Source organism: Aethalodelphis obliquidens, unplaced genomic scaffold (genome assembly GCF_003676395.1).
Source record: "Aethalodelphis obliquidens isolate GAN/ISIS:26980383/991018 unplaced genomic scaffold, ASM367639v1 scaffold29, whole genome shotgun sequence".
NCBI lineage: Eukaryota > Metazoa > Chordata > Mammalia > Artiodactyla > Delphinidae > Aethalodelphis > Aethalodelphis obliquidens.
This window is the reverse complement of record NW_020837973.1, coordinates 13,997,453-14,014,604: the sequence shown is the minus strand read 5'-3', so window position 1 is coordinate 14,014,604 and position 17,152 is coordinate 13,997,453. Positions and strand designations below refer to the sequence as shown.

Sequence of the window (17,152 nt, the reverse complement as noted above, 5' to 3'; positions counted from 1 at the left end):
CTGCAATGTGGTCTGGAGGGCAGAACTAGCGCCGCTGGTCAAGGGAAGCCAGCCTTAAGGGCACTTTCTCACTCTTCTGTTTTAGCCTCTGCACTCTTGCTGTTCTCTGTGCTTACCGTGTTCCCGACCTGGAATGCCTTTGGTGCTTTCCACCTGGCAAAGTCTGACTGCTCTAGGGAGGCAAAGCTTAAACACCCACCTTCTTTCGAGAGCTCGCTCTGCCTTCCTTAGGCAGTTATCGGCCCTCTTTCCTGCTCCCACACCCTTTTGGAAAGTATTGATACTTGGGTTAAAACATAGTTGTTCACTTGTCTGCTTCCCGGCTTCGCAGGGATTTAGTCATCAGTGTGTCCCTGCCGCTAGCCCGGTGTCTGATAATCACTGGTTATGGAATGAAAAGGGAATTTCCCCTTCCCCCAGTAAGAAAAGGATACAGTAGGAAACTGGATGCCGAAGACATGCTGAGCTCCCCGATATGAGATGTACTTCAGTAGAGATGGGTGATTCTCACTGAGGGAATCATGGGTTGCATGAAAGTGTAGTCTTTCTCTGAGTGGTACCACAGAGCGCCGGCATCAGAATTGCTTACGGCCCGCAGACAGGGATTTTTTTTGTGTGATGTCCTATGAGACAGTTTTCATATAAAAGAAAGATTGGTTTGAAACAATTCCGTTCAACTACCTTTTAAAAAATAAATTTTGATTAAGTAAGGTTGAAACCCTTGTTTTTCTTGGAGCTTTCAGTTTTAGCTAACGTAACTGACTATTTTGTTTATACATCGATCAAACTTTAACAAGCATGTTCAAGAGAGTCTTTGGTGAATGACTGGTTTTATTAAAAAGTTTCCCTATACTCCCTTCAACATTTTAAACTGCATTTGTAGATTTTATATTTTCCCTGTCCCTTTAAAGTACTTTATTATCAAAGGTTACTAAGGTTATACTAAGAGACTCAGGAACCAACCTGATGAAGCTTCCACCAGCCAAGATGGGCCCCTTGATGGCGAGTAGGGATGCGACTGCAGCGGGCTGGAGCACATCATTCACAATAACACTAAAAAAAAAAAAAAGGAATGACCCAAACCAACTTTGTTGCCTTTAGGGGCTACTACGGAACTGTCTCATTATCTTGAAGGCTGGTAAATAGAGAGAAAGAATCAAGCGTTGATCCTGCCTTTCCCATGAGATCCGTCTCTTCCGGTCATCAAACATCGATGAAGGGGAGTTTCTCTTTATAGATGTGACCCAGCTAATACCCGTAGCAAGAATGAAGGGCTCCTACCCCTGGGTAGTCCCTGAGGAATCAATGCCAGGCAGTCATCATGAATGGCTGCTAATGTCACAAAAATAGAGACACCAGACAGTATGCGCCTCCTGATGGGAACACACACCTCCACCTGTCATGTAGCTCTATAGGAAAAAAAATTGAACCTAAATCTGGTCAAGACTCTAGATGCAGCTGTTTCCAGTCTGCAGAAGGGGTAAAGGAAAAGGTTAAACTGAACCACAAGGATACAAGGAGTGATTCTCAGACTCTGGAAAACTTTACTGGACAAAATGAGTCTGTTTCTTCCACAGAAATTTTCAGCAAAAAAAATAAATAAAAGAGAAAGAGCAAGAGAGATAGAGAGATGGGGGGCGGGCAGGAGACCTATAAATTACAGGAAACTTAAAACTCACCTCTATCCATTTCAATGTATGACTTTTTCAGATTCTGTTTCAGTCTCTTACTCTGTGTGTGTGTGTGTCACGTGTGTACACGTGTGTAAAAGATGACTGGGCAAATGTGAATGCTGACAGGTATCTGATGACATTAAGAAAGTAAAGCAATTTTATTAGGTGTGATAGTGGTATTGTTGTTAGGTTAAAAAGTGCTTTTTTGTTTTTGAAGATAAATGACAACATTTACAAGTTAAATTATATGATGCTTGCTGTTTGCTTCAAATAATTGGGGTGTGTATGTGGTGAGGGGAGCTTGGTGGGTGGGAATATAGAAGAAGCAAGATTGGCCATGAACGGAGAACCGTTGAGGCTGGGTTTATTATACTTTGGTCTCTCTTTTTGTATATACTCGAAAGTTACCAAAATAGAAGTTTTTTAAAAAATGACTTTGTCTAACAACCAAGATCTCCCATATTAGGCAGTTCCTGTAAAAGAAATAAACTCATAGATGTTCCTAAGATTTTAATTTCAAATCACAACTCTAAATTATACTACATATTTTAAATTGGAACCATGAGACGAATTACCGTAGGCAGTAAAAAATAATTAAAACACCAAATACGTGCAGGTTTTTCTAAGTACAGATGATTACTATTAGGACTTGGTTTCTCAAACATGTCTATGCTTAATTCTTGGGCTGCAAAGATGCTCATGTGCCAAGGAGACATGCAGTCCCATACAAGTATGGCATTACCATCCCAGGTAGTTGTTGGGTTTGCTTTCTCCTCTGGTTGAGGATTCTTAATGACCAATGAGACCCTCGGGCAAGATGCCAACTATACCCTGGCCCAGGGAACACGGGGGTGGGGTGGGGTGGTGGGGTGCGCATCCCCAGTGCTCTTGGGAGTTGCTATGGCAACGTCCTCTAAAGGAGGGCTTCTGGCAGCCAGGGCGGTGGGTCAAAGTCCTGTCATTCCGTAATTTTTCTATTCCTGGAAGATTGTAATTTCCACTAAAAGAGTAACTAATGACCTTCATTGCTTCAGTTGGTTTTGCATTTCTCTGGTTTTTAAAAGATACTTAAATGGCTTCCTGGCTAGCTCAGAAGACCTTTAGACTTGAGGGAACTTTCTCTCCTAGGGTTTTGCCTGACTCTGCGAAGAAGGCTATTCTAATGAAACATACGAATCTAACAGTGGCAGATTCCCTCCAATGCAATGGGAGTCACACTGTGAGTTACAACTCACTTGTGGAGTCACTTTAGTGAGCCAGAGTCAGCATTTTAAAATATAATGGAATTGGAGGAAAGTATCAGAAGGCATCACACATTTGTAAGGATAAATATGATTTTTGAAACTTCAGTTTCATCTGTTTGTATTTAGAGGTAAATGGGTTTCTTATGGCGGATCACTATCAAAAATTTTGAAAACTGTCACGTCAGTGTGAGGTGGGGAAAACAGAGAGGCTGGCACACAGACACGCGCAATAATTAATCATAAACTGACAGTGAGGAGGTAAGCCAAAAAGAAAATAAATACCAAAAAACAACTCGGGTTAAAACAAACATAAGAGCTCAAAAATAGAGCAAGTGTTAGACCCAGAGTGGAAGAACCAGTTATTGTTATTGAAGATGTGGATGTTGGCATCGTGGGTTGTCTTTTAGGTCTGCTCCTTCCTCTGCATATATTGTGCACCATTTATTCCTTTTTGGTAGCACAGTGCCTGGCGCAGTGTAGGCCCCCATAAATAAATGTTTATTGAATGTAAACACTAGTAATTAGACCGCCTGTTTCGGAGGATCCGGCGGGGGAGGACCCTGGGGTCTGGGAATCTGTATTTTAACAAGCTTTCCAGGCAGCCAAGCTGCTGGCAGTTGCAGACCAATATTAAAGAAGCACTGATGTATTCTGCCCACTCTGGCCCAGGTCACACGCACAGGTAACATTACAACCAGACATGGAAATTGGGTTGTCCACATTTTGGGAGAGGTTTTTTTTTTTTTGGCGATACGCGGGCCTCTCACTGTTGTGGCCTCTCCCGTTGCGGAACACAGGCTCCGGACGCGCAGGCTCAGCGGCCACGGCTCACGGGCCCAGCCGCTCCACGGCATGTGGGATCTTCCCAGACCGGGACACGAACCCGTGTCCCCTGCATCAGCAGGCGGACTCTCAACCACTGCGCCACCAGGGAAGCCCCTGGGAGAGGTTTTACCCACAACTTCACCAGCATCTCACGTTGACCATTTCTCATCAAGCATATTGCATAACCTTCTAGCAGACGTCCTGGCCTCCGTGCTTCCTCCCTACTCCACCTCATCCTCTCTGCTGCCCCCAGGCCTTTTCCTAAACCACTCATCATTTCATTTACCTACTCTATACCTTTGGCTTTCTCTCTGTTGTCAGTAGTGATGACTGAACTCCCTACATATCCTTCAGGGCTTGCCATAGTCTGCCCCCAGCCTGGCACCTCAATTTCTTCTCTCTGCCAGTCTCCCAACTCTCTTGTTGTTTATCCCTCTGCTTCCGCAGGGGCCATCCCACACCACTTGCACGCCCCAGGCACACCTCACCCTTGCCTGACTCTTATCTTCCGCTCATGTTGTGTCCTCCAGTTGGAACAGCTTCTGTTTTCCTCTGAATTGCATCCATCCTCCCAGACCAAGTTCAATGCCACATTTTATAAATCTTCCCTGATTTGGAGCTAATCATTTCTCCTCCTTTGTTTCTCTTTTCTCTTTGCTCGTGTCTTGCTATAGCACCAAGACTCATTGCCTTGGACTTTTGTTAGTGCAGCCTGTGTTCATCTCTCTGATGAGGAAGTAAGTTCCTAGAAGGCAGTATCCATGTGTTCTTTGCTTCTTTATACATCCCACACTGCCTTACAACTACTAGTATTAAATGACATTTCTGTTAAATTGATTTTTCTGAGTTATGATTACACCAAAGCCAATATTAATTGGTAGCTTAGCCAACTAACTTCCGTAGAATGGGCTTCAGCCTCTATATGAAGGCTCAGAGCTCCTTGTGACTTCCTTGCCATTGCATTCCTTTATAAACCCAATCAAAAACAAAACAAAGACAAAAAGTACTGTAGGGTCTGTGTGCTGTTCGTGATAAAGAATTCTTTGTTTTCCTCTGGAGACGAGGTGGGCAGATAGACAAAAGGGCAGTGATCTTAGAAAGGGCTAGCAAATTGGATCCCTAATAACTGCTGTTTTTAAGAGATTGGTGGGGTGGGGGGTAGGATTTAAAGAAGTGGACGTGGCATAACAGAAAACCATAAGACAGAGGACAGCAAGTAAAGGGCATCTACTCCAGCTTCTCTTGTGCGTGAAAAAACCCTGCTGCTCTGCCTTTTTAATTTTAGCCCATCATGATTCTGCTCCAGGTCAGTTCTGTTCCATCTGTTAGCAGAGTGATATTTGGGCCATACCCAAAATAGCAAATCTTCTGCCCAGATTGGAGGTTAGAGCAGAAAGCCTGGCACAAAAGTCCACATGGCTCCAGTGCTCTTACTTCCCTGACTTTGATGCTATTAAGTAGCTTTCATGTGGTCACGTTGAGGGTGCTTTTGACAAGTGAAATCATTATTGAATGTATTTTTTGTTTCTGTGGCAGAAAGTAAACCTAGTTTTTAAAAAAAGGTACAGTCCTCAAGTTGAAATAATGATTTGTCTGTTTTTGCTGTGATAGGTTCCTTGCACTGACTCCATGGAGAGTGTATCACCTGATTTCTGTCATGATCCTTGGACGTGTTATTATGCAAATAATAAAGGATATGGTTTTGTCTAGAACAAGAGGTAAGAAAACTCAACATTCATTTTTATGGTATTTAATTTTCTAGACCCTGAATGTTTGACCTTTGTATAGGCAGATTAACTGAGCAGTCTTTGAAATGGAGCAAAATAACAGATTATATAGGGAACGGGTACGGTTTAGGGTACAGTTTAGGGTACGACAACGGTTTAGGGTTAGCGTACGTGTTAGGGTACGGGTTAGTGTTAGTGTACGGGTTAGGATTAGGGGACAGGTTAGGGTAAGGCTTCAGGTAAGGGTTAGGGTTAGGCTTAGGGTTAGGCTTAGGGAACGGGTACGGTTTAGGGTACAGGTTAGGGTACGACAACGGTTTAGGGTTAGCGTACGTGTTAGGGTACAGGTTAGTGTTAGTGTACGGGTTAGGGTAAAGGGTACGGGTTAGGGTAAAGCTTCGGGTAAGGGTTAGGGTTAGGCTTAGGGAACGGGTACGGTTTAGGGTACAGGTTAGGGTATGGCACTGACTTTTCTATTTTGAATGTTTGTTAAATATTATTTTTAAATGTATTAAATTTATTTACTATTTATTATTTATTTAACTGACGTTGTCCATAGTCATAGCTACTGCTGCTGGGCAAAAGGTTTGTGTGTGTTGGTTTCTCTTTTGGCTCTAAGTGCCGTTATTTTAAATACCATTTTGGTATTCAAGTAGGCTGCAGTGAGGATAACAGTTAAATATTTATTACATCCCACGTGATGAAACTGGGCCATCGGAAAATGGGCTAGTTTATATAAATTTTTTCTCTGCCTCTGTGGAGAAAAACAGTAAGTTCAGGGCTTAGAAACAAGTAACGGTTAAATTCATTTTTAAAAATGAATTGAAAAATACATTCGTTTTCAACACCAAATTTTTCAAAAAATTCAAGTGAGAACTTGAATTATTTAAAAAAATGTACTTCAGGTTTTCTGAGTAATATAACTGTATCATTAATCTGAGCCAGGCTTTTCCATACTTGGAGGAGTTTCCTTCTACCAGGGTTTGAGCTAGTTTTTGTAGATAGACAAAAATCCCTGCTTGGAATAATTGAGCTCCACGAAATTAAATGAAATAAGATTGATTTGATCAAAAATAGCTAAGAGGGGGTTACAGGGAAGCGGTTGATTCCACTAAAAGTAGCCCCAGATGGAGGGATGATTTTGGTAGGGCTCCATATAGGTGGACGCACGTAAGAGCTGTCCAGGGCCCGAGCCCTGGCGGGGATACTGAAGCTGCTTGTGGGAGGCACCCTTTCCTCCCTAACACTGACCCTGGGACCAGGGCTATAGGCTGTTACGGATGTACCATCGTCTGTTACGGGTGTACCATCAGAGTGTTCTATGGTGCGCTTTAAATCTGGTTTATATTTTAAGTCTTTATGGTTCTTAAACTAACTCATGTGTAAGCCATTTAGAAAGATTGTTCTCCATGGGTGTGTTTCAAGGTTTGAAGGTGTTCCCTCCCTTCACTGTTCTGGGAAGGTGAACAGGTGGGTTTTGTCCGGACATTGCTTTTCTTGAATCTGTAGGTTTAGTTCATATTCCTGTCCACATTCTTCCTTCTCTCCCTCCCCTCCTCCTCCCACCCACCTCTTTCCTGTTTCAGAGAACAGACACCTAACTCTCTGCCTTCTAACCCTAACAGGCACCTGGCCTGCTACTTTCTGTTTACGCCAGATGTGTTAATTCTGCCTAGAGGTGGGACATCTCCGAGCTGTAGGGCTTTGTGCTGGGGTTGGTGAGATCAACGCATGGCGATACCTGTGTTTCTGCCTTGATTCATAACTGATAAGAGGAGAACCTGTTTCTCTCAAATAGACTTGGTAACATTTTCACCCTCTAGGAGCTCCCTCAGAGGAATCTTAGAAGAAATAGCCACTTAACCTATTTTACCTGCAGTCATTCTAGCTCAGTAGGGCAAGGGACCTCACAAAGCAAGCTGAGCATCTCGATGTTTTCAGTGGTGTACAAATTTGGTCCCAGTCTGGGCACAAGTTTTAAGGAACGGAAAAATGGGGGGGGGGAAGGATGAAGTGGAAAGACGTCATGACTGTCCTTCTCTGGCTCTCATGAGGACCATTCCCTGCATTGCCTCACCAGCTTGACGTTCTTGCAAACGTGCAACTTTCATATTAAGTTGCAGGAAAGCTCTCCACTGCAAAGATTCAGTCCTTTAAAAAATTCGGGTGGTAGGGTGGGAAGAATACCAGTCTTCTAGAGCTAGTCGGCTCCACTTCTCAGCTGTGGAGAGGCCCCGTCAAAGACCGCATTGGTTTCCTGTGGCTGCAGTGACAAATTACCACAAGCCTGGTGCCTCAATACAACAGAAGTGTCTTCTCTTACAGTCCATAATCAGTATCACGGGGCCGAAACGAAGGTGTGGGCAGGGCCACGCTCCCGGATTCCTTGAGCATCCCAGCTTCTGCCGGTTGCTGGTATCCTTGGCTTCTAGGGCATCTCTCCAGTCTGTGCCTCCTTCTCTGCCTGTGTCAAGCCTCCCTCTGCCTTCCTCTTGCAAAGACACTTGTGATTCCATTTGGGCCTCACCTGGATAATCCAGGGCAGTGTCCCCATTTCATAGCCCATAACTTCGTCACGTTTGGTAAATCCCATTTTCCATATAAAGTAACATGTTGCAGGTTTCGGGGATTAAGACCCGATACCTTTGGGGGCCGTTATTCAGCCTCCTACATAATCCGAACCTCTTTATCCTGTGAAATGGCAAATCCTCCTTATACCGCAGGGTTGTCTAAGGGTCAGACAAGAGCGTGAAACAAAAGCACCTCAGTCAGTAACGGGCCCCTCTCTCCAGCTCCGATCCGCGACCGGAACAGCATGGGTCTGTTCACCCATCAGTCGGCCCATGTGGAGCGCCTTCCTCTCACCGGTGCCTCTCTGCCCGAGTCTACCTCTCACGCTCCAGCCTGTAGGGCAGGCGTTTGTCACAGGCCAATCTTTCTGTCCAGGTTCTCACCGGGGGACATTGCTCTGAATGCAGTGTTTCTACTGCATGAGGAAACAAGGAGAAGCAGGACTCCTGGCCGCGCTCTCCCAGCGCTCCCAGTCTGTGGCCGAGGCCGCGCTGGAGCCTGCGTCGTCCTCTGCAGTCGAGTCTTTTAGGACAAAGGCCCATTGAGCCCCATGCGTGGTCGGCAGAGCCTGGCTTTGCAGGCCCTTCAGCCCAGGGCCCTGCAGTGATGACCTGGTCTCTGGGAGGCGCAGAATCGGCTTCAAGTTGGATCCAGATGCGGGGATGGTAGCTCCATGGCTTCATCCAGAACCGCCGGGCTCTCATGAGCTACCCTGGCCCTACGGCAGGAGCAGTGAGGAAAGGACCCCCAGGTCATCTGGCCCCTCGCCTCTCCGCCAGCTTCCCCGCCTCCCACAGCATTTTTGGATGAAGGGATTAAGACTCTCTTGTTAAGATTTAATTGTACCTCTCCTCTCCCTCCCTCATATCTTTAATACCGTCTTAAGTACTTAATACGAAATAGGTGAGCAGAAGTGTGGCAACACCTTCTTGGGACTTAATCGTTGCGAAACCCAGGGACCCCGTGTCTCTGGTTTCTGAGTCACCAGTGTGGACGCCCTCGGCTGTGATGGATTTCTCTCTCACGGCCTCGCTGTTGTGTGCTTGACTGTGTGCTCCCCAGAATTAACCCCTTCCTCTGGGCTCTGGGGATGCTTCTGCGGTGTGGGAAACTCCTCCTGCGGCCTTCAGTTTTTCTCGACCCCCTTCTCCTTCTGTCTCTTTGCCAAAGAACCAGTAATTTCCACACCCCGCTGTCTTTGAGATGCTCTTCAACGACTGTGCTGGGCAGTGGAGGAGGGCTCAGCAGGTTCCTGCATGCCACCTGTGGAGGCGTCGCCAACTGCTGTCCCTTTATGCCTCTCCTCCTGCCAAATCTACACTATCCATTTGATGCCGCCTTCCGGTCGCAGTTGAACGTGGACCCACCTGCATTCGTGGCCTGTGAACTGTAGGCCTTTGTGCCCACGCCATGCTCTGTCATTCCCGCTTGTGCCCTGATGGCTCGTGTGAAGCCCGGCTTCGGTCCCCGAGACCATCCCTGCGCCTTTGACCTTAGCCTTCACAAGTTCTGTCTCCAGCCCCTGCAAGGCTGGCAGTCAGTCCTCGGTGCTTCCTCCTGTCCAGCCCCACCCCGGCCCCTCACTCCCATTGCACCAGCTCTGTGACCCCAGTTCAAGCGCGCCCCTGCTCAGCCTCTTACACTGCACCGTCCTCAGCCCTGTGCTGCCCCGCCCTGGTCTACGTTCAGCTCTTGAGGCGCTGCTGTCCTCACCGTTCTAACGTCCTCGCCCCCTTAGCCAGCAACTGTACTCATGTTTCCAATGCTTTTGTTATAATTAACACAATATCATTCAGATTTCAGGTGTACCACATAGTGACTCAGTATTTTATACATTGTGAAGTGATCACTGCAGAAAGACCAGTTACCATCTGTCACCATATAAAGTTGTTACAATATTATTAATTAGATTCTGTATGTATGCATTACATCCTCATGACGTATTTATTTGATAGCTGGGAGTTCGTACCTCTTAATCCCCTTCACCTGTTTTTGTCTATCTCCCCACCCCCTCCCCTCTGGCAACTATCAGTTTGTTCTCTGTATCTATGAGTCTGTTTCTGTTTTGTTCCTTCACTTGCTTTTTTAGATTCCACATATAAGTGAAATCATACAGTATTTGTTTTTCTCTGTCTGACTTATTTCACTTAGCCTAATACCCTCAGGTCCACCCATGTTGCCACAGATGACAAGATTTCATTCTTTTTTTATGGCCGAATAGTATTTCATTGTAATATATGTATACACTGCATCTTCTCTGTCTGTTCATCTAGGCAGAAAGCCAAAGCAGGTCACTTGCACAGTTCTAATAATCTGATAAAAGGATGCAAGCAGTTTGGAGAAACTTTTTCCTGTGGCTGAATTTTAAGAAGAATTTATCACACGCATCTTTACTAGGGGACGCTGAAGAACAAAAGGGACAACATCTTTGGCATTTGTTCGATGGAAAAAGCAGAAACTACCTCTTGGCCGTTTCTTTTCTTGAACTTCATTAAAGCTGGTAGCGGGGAGTATAGTGTCAAGGCAGAGTCCAGTGAAGAAGGTCATTGGAGAATTAAGAAAGCAGATGGGATCTAGGTGTATGTGTGTGTGTATATATAAACGTTGATTTCCTTTGAGCATAGATATAAGCTCAAAACAGCTAAAGAATGAATAGATAAAAATCTCCTTTCTCAAATAGCAGTTGTCTCAGTTCTCCTTTGTCAGTACCATTTCAGAGTTCCCCTCAAATACCACCTCTGTTATTGCTGCTTTCTTGACCAGCCACATTTTCTCTCCTCCCTGAACTCCCACGGCTTATGTTTCTTGTAGAGTTCCTACACCACCTACCTCGGTTCAGATTTGCTTGAGTGCGGGTTTGGTCTGCCCCATTGGACGGTACAGTCCCTGAGGCAGGACCATGTGTTATATGGTGCTCCGTCTTCCACGCTACCTATCCAAGTGTTTTGCATATAGTAGAATCTCAATGGATATTTGTGGACAACTTGCCTGAATGAGTTATGGTAGCAGAAGTACACGCTGTATGAACTGATCGTTTCTAGAGTTTTTTAAGATCCGAGCAGTCCATTTTAAACGGCTCAGAATATTTCTAAGTTGAGAAATGCCTCAAGAGGAAAATACCTCCATTAACATTTCACATTTACTTCTCCTATTGCAGGTGCACAGTTGTGGAGAAGCTTCAGTGAAAGGTAGGGAACATCCTTTTCATGTTATGGCTAACGGAGGGCAGGTGGGAGAGGTGACCAGGCCGCCAAGATGCATCTCTGAAACCATAGTTTAGTGACAGGATTGATCACAGTAATCTGCAAGAGTGGGAACATAAAGAAAAATACAGTCGAAGTGAGGGCGGGGATAAAATCAGGACTCGTTCTAGGAAATGGTTCATATCTTGCTGTAATACTGGGCCGTGTGCACGCGTAAGAGTCGTCATGTGTGAGGATGGGGGCGGGGGAAGATGGGGGTGTTTTCCTTGGGGATTTCCTCTCAGCCCTCACTTTGGAGCCTGAGCGGCGTGCTGTAGTGGGGGAAGAAAAGGGCAGCCCCAAGTCCCGGAACTCTGCAGGAGCATTCCCGAAGGCCGACGAGGCTGTCGGCTCTGAGGACCCTGGGGTGAGGAGACGAAGAGTAGGGCTGAGAGGCTTGTAGGTGGGAGGGGGCAGCAAACGTCCGCAGGGCTCTGGGCTCCTTGTGCGGCCACAGGCAAATGAGTCCCCTTCTCATTTGCCATCCCCCGTCCTGAAGTAAAGGCTCTCTTCTCACCTGGAAGAGAAAAGAGGTGGGGCAGGTGACGAGAGGATCAGAATTCACATCACCAGCTGTGCATATGAGAAGTGGAAAAGTGAAGAAAATGGAAGGGTCAGTATTCCAGTAAAGTGAAATTTTGTAGTTATTTATTTGTTTAAATTCTGCCTTAAGAATATCCTCGTATGACTGAAAGAGGGATGGTTCGGCGCTCGACTAACATCAAAGTGGGCAACATGCGGTGAAGGCTCACAAAGGAAACAAAGTAATGTCTTTAAAAATCCATGAAAACAACCATAACCTGGTATATAATGTACTCTTTTTTTTAAATACATTTATTTATTTTATTTATTTATTGTTGGCTGCGTTGGGTCTTCGCTGCCGTGCGTGGTCTTTCTCTAGTTGCGGCGAGCGGGGGCTACTCTTCGTTCCGGTGCGCAGGCTTCTCATTGTGGTGGCTTCTCGTTGCAGAGCACGGGCTCTAGGCACGTGGGCTTCAGTAGTTGTGGCACACGGGCTCAGTAGTTGTGGCGCACGGGCTTAGTTGCTCCGCGGCCTGTGGGATCTTCCCGGACCAGGGCTCGAACCCGTGTCCCCTGCATTGGTAGGCGGATTCTTTACTACTGCGCCACCAGGGAAGCCCCTATAATGTGCTCTTAGAGGCTGTGCTCATGAAAATAATGCTTACTTCAGGTGTAAAGGCTAATTTTATGAGCAGTCTACCTCTGCGTGCTTGTTCCTTCATTTTGGAGCCCAGATTTTCATGGGCAGAATGTAAACTTGCCAAAGACTCAGCAGAGGGAGATATTGGCTATAAGAAGGGAAACCTGATCCTCTAGGCACAGACCCACCCCTGGCCTGGCAGGCCAGCTCCTGGCTTCCGTCCTGCCCCTGCAGACACACTGGGCCTCCTTGGATAAGTGACTTAAGCTTTCTCTGCAGGTGTTTCCCCATTTGTCAGGTGAAGGAATTGAGCATGCTCCCTAATTCTGGTTGGAGGAAGAAGATCTGACCAAGTGAGTTAGTGTAATTTCAAAGAAATTTCAAAAGCTCTTCGAAGCAATACTCTTTCAGATTTACTGATACTCAGTTTGACCTGCCAAGGGCTTTGCTGAAGCCCTCGCTGTCCACAGCCCTTCTGAAGTAGTCATAAGTTGCCTGGGAGAATTCCCACTGTGCACTTCCTCTTAACATAGAAATTATTGGGATGTTTGATAAGGATCTGGAAAAAATATTAGCTATTAGTGAGCACAGCAGGACCAAGGCTCTCACTTTGCCAGTGTTGGGTTTGGTCAGGGAGCGAGTAGCTCCTTATAATGCGGCTTTTTTGAGATTTATAATATTCCACTCGTTTGGGGAGCTGCCTATGTGCCCCCAGAGAAGCCATGATCATGGAAATAGCCTTTTCTTAGGGAGGGTCTCATTTACTTCAGGATCACCCAGATGGATATTCAGATGCAGCTTGTTTTCCATCCTGGTCCCAACCCTGCAGCTAGTGATCTTGCCAAGTTCACTTATCTCTTGGCCTCAGTTTTCTTATCTGCTGAATGAAGAGGTGAGAGAGAATCATCTTGAATATCTCTTCCAGCCCTAAAAAGTCTATGATGTGATTTGAGGGGATTAGTGTTCCTTTCATACTGTTATCCATTTACCTTGTTGTTTGGCCAGTGCCTCTTTCAAAGTGATTTAATTCACTCTAGAAAGGATACTTCCCCAATTTTTTTCGCTGCACTTTCCATTGTGTAATTTCATTCTGATTTCTGTTGTTCACGCTGGAGATGTGAAATTAAAATATGTTTTCCTCTGATTTCTTTGACGATGATTTGGTTTGTTATTTACAGTGACTCTTGGCATCTGGTACTTGCTAGTGCCGTGTTTTTAACATTGAAAAATTCAAAACCGCCTTATTTGAAGAATAAAATACGGTGCTGGATAGGAGGGTCTTTGCAGGCAGAAGGAGGTGCTGTTTTGCTCATGTGAGGCAGGTGGGATTAGGATCTTTCCACTTACAAGGTCTCAGGTGCTGAGCTCAGAAATCTCGCCCTCATTTGGCGGTAGTTAGAAATCAACATTTCTAAATCCTAAAAATGATAAAATATGAACTCAACTACAGTACCTTGCCAAGTGGGTAAACCCTAGGCGTACAGCAAAAGAATTAACATCAGTGCAAACACTTTCCACCTTAGGAAACTAGATGTTTCTTCTTTTCTAATATACGGAAATTCTCCTTAATTACTGGTGGGAATGCAAAATGGTACAGCCACTTTAGAAGACAGTTTGGTGGTTTCTTACAAAACCAAATATATTCTTATCATACAGTCTGGCAGTCATACTCTTTGGTATTGACTCAAAGGAATGAAAACTTGGGTCTACACAAAAAAACAACACACAGATGTTTATAGCAGCTGTATTCATAATGCCGAAACTTGGAAGCCACGAAGATGTCCTTCAGTCAGTGAATGGATAACTAAACTGTGGTACATCCAGACAATAGGATATTAATCAGCACTAAAAAGAAATGAGCTATCAAGCCATGAAAAGACACGGAGAAACCTTAATCATATTACTAAGCAAAAGAAGCCAGTCTGAAAAGGCTGCATACAATATGATTCTAACTATAAGACATTCTGGAAAAGGCAAAATTATGGAAACCGTAACAAGATCAGTGGTTGCCAGGGGCTCTCGAGGATGGGAGGCATGAATAGGCAGAGAACGGAGGATTTTTCGAGCAGTGAAAATAGTCTGTATGTTACTATAATGGTAGATACGGGTCATTACACTTTTGTCCAGACCCATAGAATGTACAATGCCAAGTGTGACCCCTAACGTAAACTCTGGATTTGGGGTGATTATGACGTGTCAGTGTAGGTTCATCAGTTGTAACAAATGCAGCACCCTGGTGGGGAACACTGATTAGGGAGGAGGCTGTGTGTGTATGGGGGCAGAGGGTATATGAGAAATCTCTGTGCCCTCTGTTTGATTTTGCTGGGAACCTAAAACTGCTTTAAAATAATAAAATCTATTTTTAAACATTTAAAAAAGGAAAAAAAGAGATGAGCATTTCTCCCCCTCTTCCTCCTCCCCACCCCCCATTACAGCCTGCACAGCTGGGATTCCCAGGTCTGTCAGCCAGGCTTAATTGTTCCTCTTCCCAGCATTGCGCTAGTGGTTTGCACTCAGGCTCAGAATGAACCAGGCCTTTTCTCTGTAGGGCTTGTTTAAGGGCCATGACATTCACTGTTCAAAAGGTGGATGAAATCATGGACCACTCTGCCTTCATTATGCCATTGTAGAGCTTTTCCGTGAAAGAGGAGCTCCTTGAAAAGGGAACTCTGTGAACTGTTGGCAGGAATGTAAATTGGTGCAGCCGCTATGGAAAACAGTATAGAGGTTGCTCAAAAAACTAAAAATAAAACATTCAGATGGTCCAGGAATTCCACTCCTGGGTCTAGATCCAAAGGGAATGACATCACTGTCCTGAAGAGATGTCTGCACACACCTCCCCCATATTCACTGCAGCACTGTTCACAATAGCCAAGACACGGAAACAACTCAGCGTCCGCCAGTGGATGAATTGGTAAAGAAAACTGGTATATATACACAATGGAATGTTACTCAGCCATTCAAAAAAGAAGGAAATTCTACAACATGGATGAACCTGGAAGGCGTATGTTAAGTGAAATAAGTCAGACAGAGAAAGACAAATACTGTGTGATCTCCCTTTTATGTGGAATCTAAAAAAGTTGCTCATAAAGAAACAGCAGATTGGTAGTTGCCAGGGCTGGGGGTGCAAGTGAGGAGGTGTTGGTCAAAGGGTACCAACCTCCAGTTATAAGATGGATGGGTTCTGGGAAACTAATGTGCCGCATAGTGACTCTAGCTGACAATACCATATCGTGTACTTTAAAGTTGCTAAGACAGTGGATCCGAAATGTTCTCACCGCCACAATGACAAAATGGTAGCGATGTGAGGTGAGGGCTGTGTGAACTATCCAGTGTGGTAATCATTTCACAGTATGCACGTCTATCAGATCATCATACTGCACACCTTAAACTTACACAAGGTTATGTGTCAATTATATCTCAGTAAACACTGGAAAGGAAAGTAATTTTTTCCTTCCTGTAATCCTCATGGCTTATTTCACAGACTCTGGGAAAAGTTGCTTTTGTCAGCTAAGCTTAAAGCATTTCCTCCAAAATTTAGCAGGAAGATGGTGATGTCTATGTACAAGAAGGGTATTCACAAGTATAACGTGTTATACCTAACTAGTAAATAACAGTAAAGCCAGCATCAAATTTCTGATGTCTTCAACAATAAAAATTGGATCATTTTTAATCAGATGCCATTCACATATCAGTTTTTGTACGTGGAAAGTTCATTTTGTGCAAATGTGATTCTCAGTGTGTGAGTCCTAAGAAGGGCCGGTGCTTGACCTTTCTCTTTACTAAACGGTAAGCCCCAACTCTGCAATATGAACAGGATTTATACGGAGCAGTCTGTCAACTGAACCAAATTAACATCTTCTATGGCTCGTTCCTAGTCTTGGGATGAAACCTGACTCGGGGTATCATGGCTCTTAATTCTCGTGTGACTGTGGCCGCTGACTGAATAATAGCCTCTGTTAACAAAGGAGAAATTGTGCCCATTACCTTTAAAAACAAAAAATTGGTTTCAGTTTGGCCTGGTTTTTCTAAGGAAGTATAAATTAGAAGAAAGTACTTTTACTTAACGTATATATCGATCATTCAAAATTTCTTTCCCTAGTTCTTCAATAGTTTTGTACATTATAATCCAGATGAGGGAGCTCTTCTCGTCGTAAATTCTGTTTTACTGTTCAGTGTCAATTTACAGAAAATACACTTCTTTCATCAACACCACAGGATTTGGAAATTATGGCTGAGAACTCTGGGATTTAATAACAGACATCGCCAGAATCCCGATGCCTCAGCGGGTGTCTTTCACAGGAAGTGGGGAGTGGCTTTCCGAGAATGTAACAGGGGCATCAGATCTACTTTGCCTTGCCTTGAGCTGACTCTTGGGGTGGGCACAGCAGAGAATTAACAGACGCAGTCTTTCTAGAGCCAGCAGGAGTCAGAAGGAGTTGTGGGCTTTTTGCCTGCAGCTTGGTCAAATCCTGGGACGACTCCTCTGAGCTCTCTCGCTCTCTCTCTCACCTGCTCTTAAGAGAAGCAGTTCTGTGGCCCTGCTTGGTGAGATGAAATGCCCTTTTGTCTTGTCAGCTTCCAGATAATTGCCAAAGTGTTCTAACCGTTTCTATTTTTTTCTGGAGAAAAGGAGCCAGGAATTGTTGGTTGTAAAGCCCAGCCCCCAGCTTGCCCCAGCTCCTAGGCCCAGAACCAATCGGAGCAT

At 44.9% G+C, this 17,152-nt stretch overlaps 1 protein-coding gene across 3 annotated transcripts in view; it reads left to right on the top strand.

Moving 5' to 3' along the window:
- The window catches only part of RETREG1 (reticulophagy regulator 1), a 122,856-nt gene that overhangs the window by 26,695 nt on the left and 79,009 nt on the right, over positions 1-17,152 (top strand). Inside the window, exons 2-4 of one of the 3 annotated variants that reach the window (XM_027125352.1) lie at positions 5,354-5,460; positions 11,198-11,228; positions 11,782-11,895. In XM_027125352.1, the coding sequence (XP_026981153.1) occupies positions 5,354-5,460; positions 11,198-11,228; positions 11,782-11,895 (252 nt within the window). Of the gene's footprint in view, positions 1-5,353; positions 5,461-11,197; positions 11,229-11,781; positions 11,896-17,152 lie in introns of those variants that run through there. The other 2 variants (XM_027125353.1, XM_027125355.1) reach the window with 2 other exon arrangements.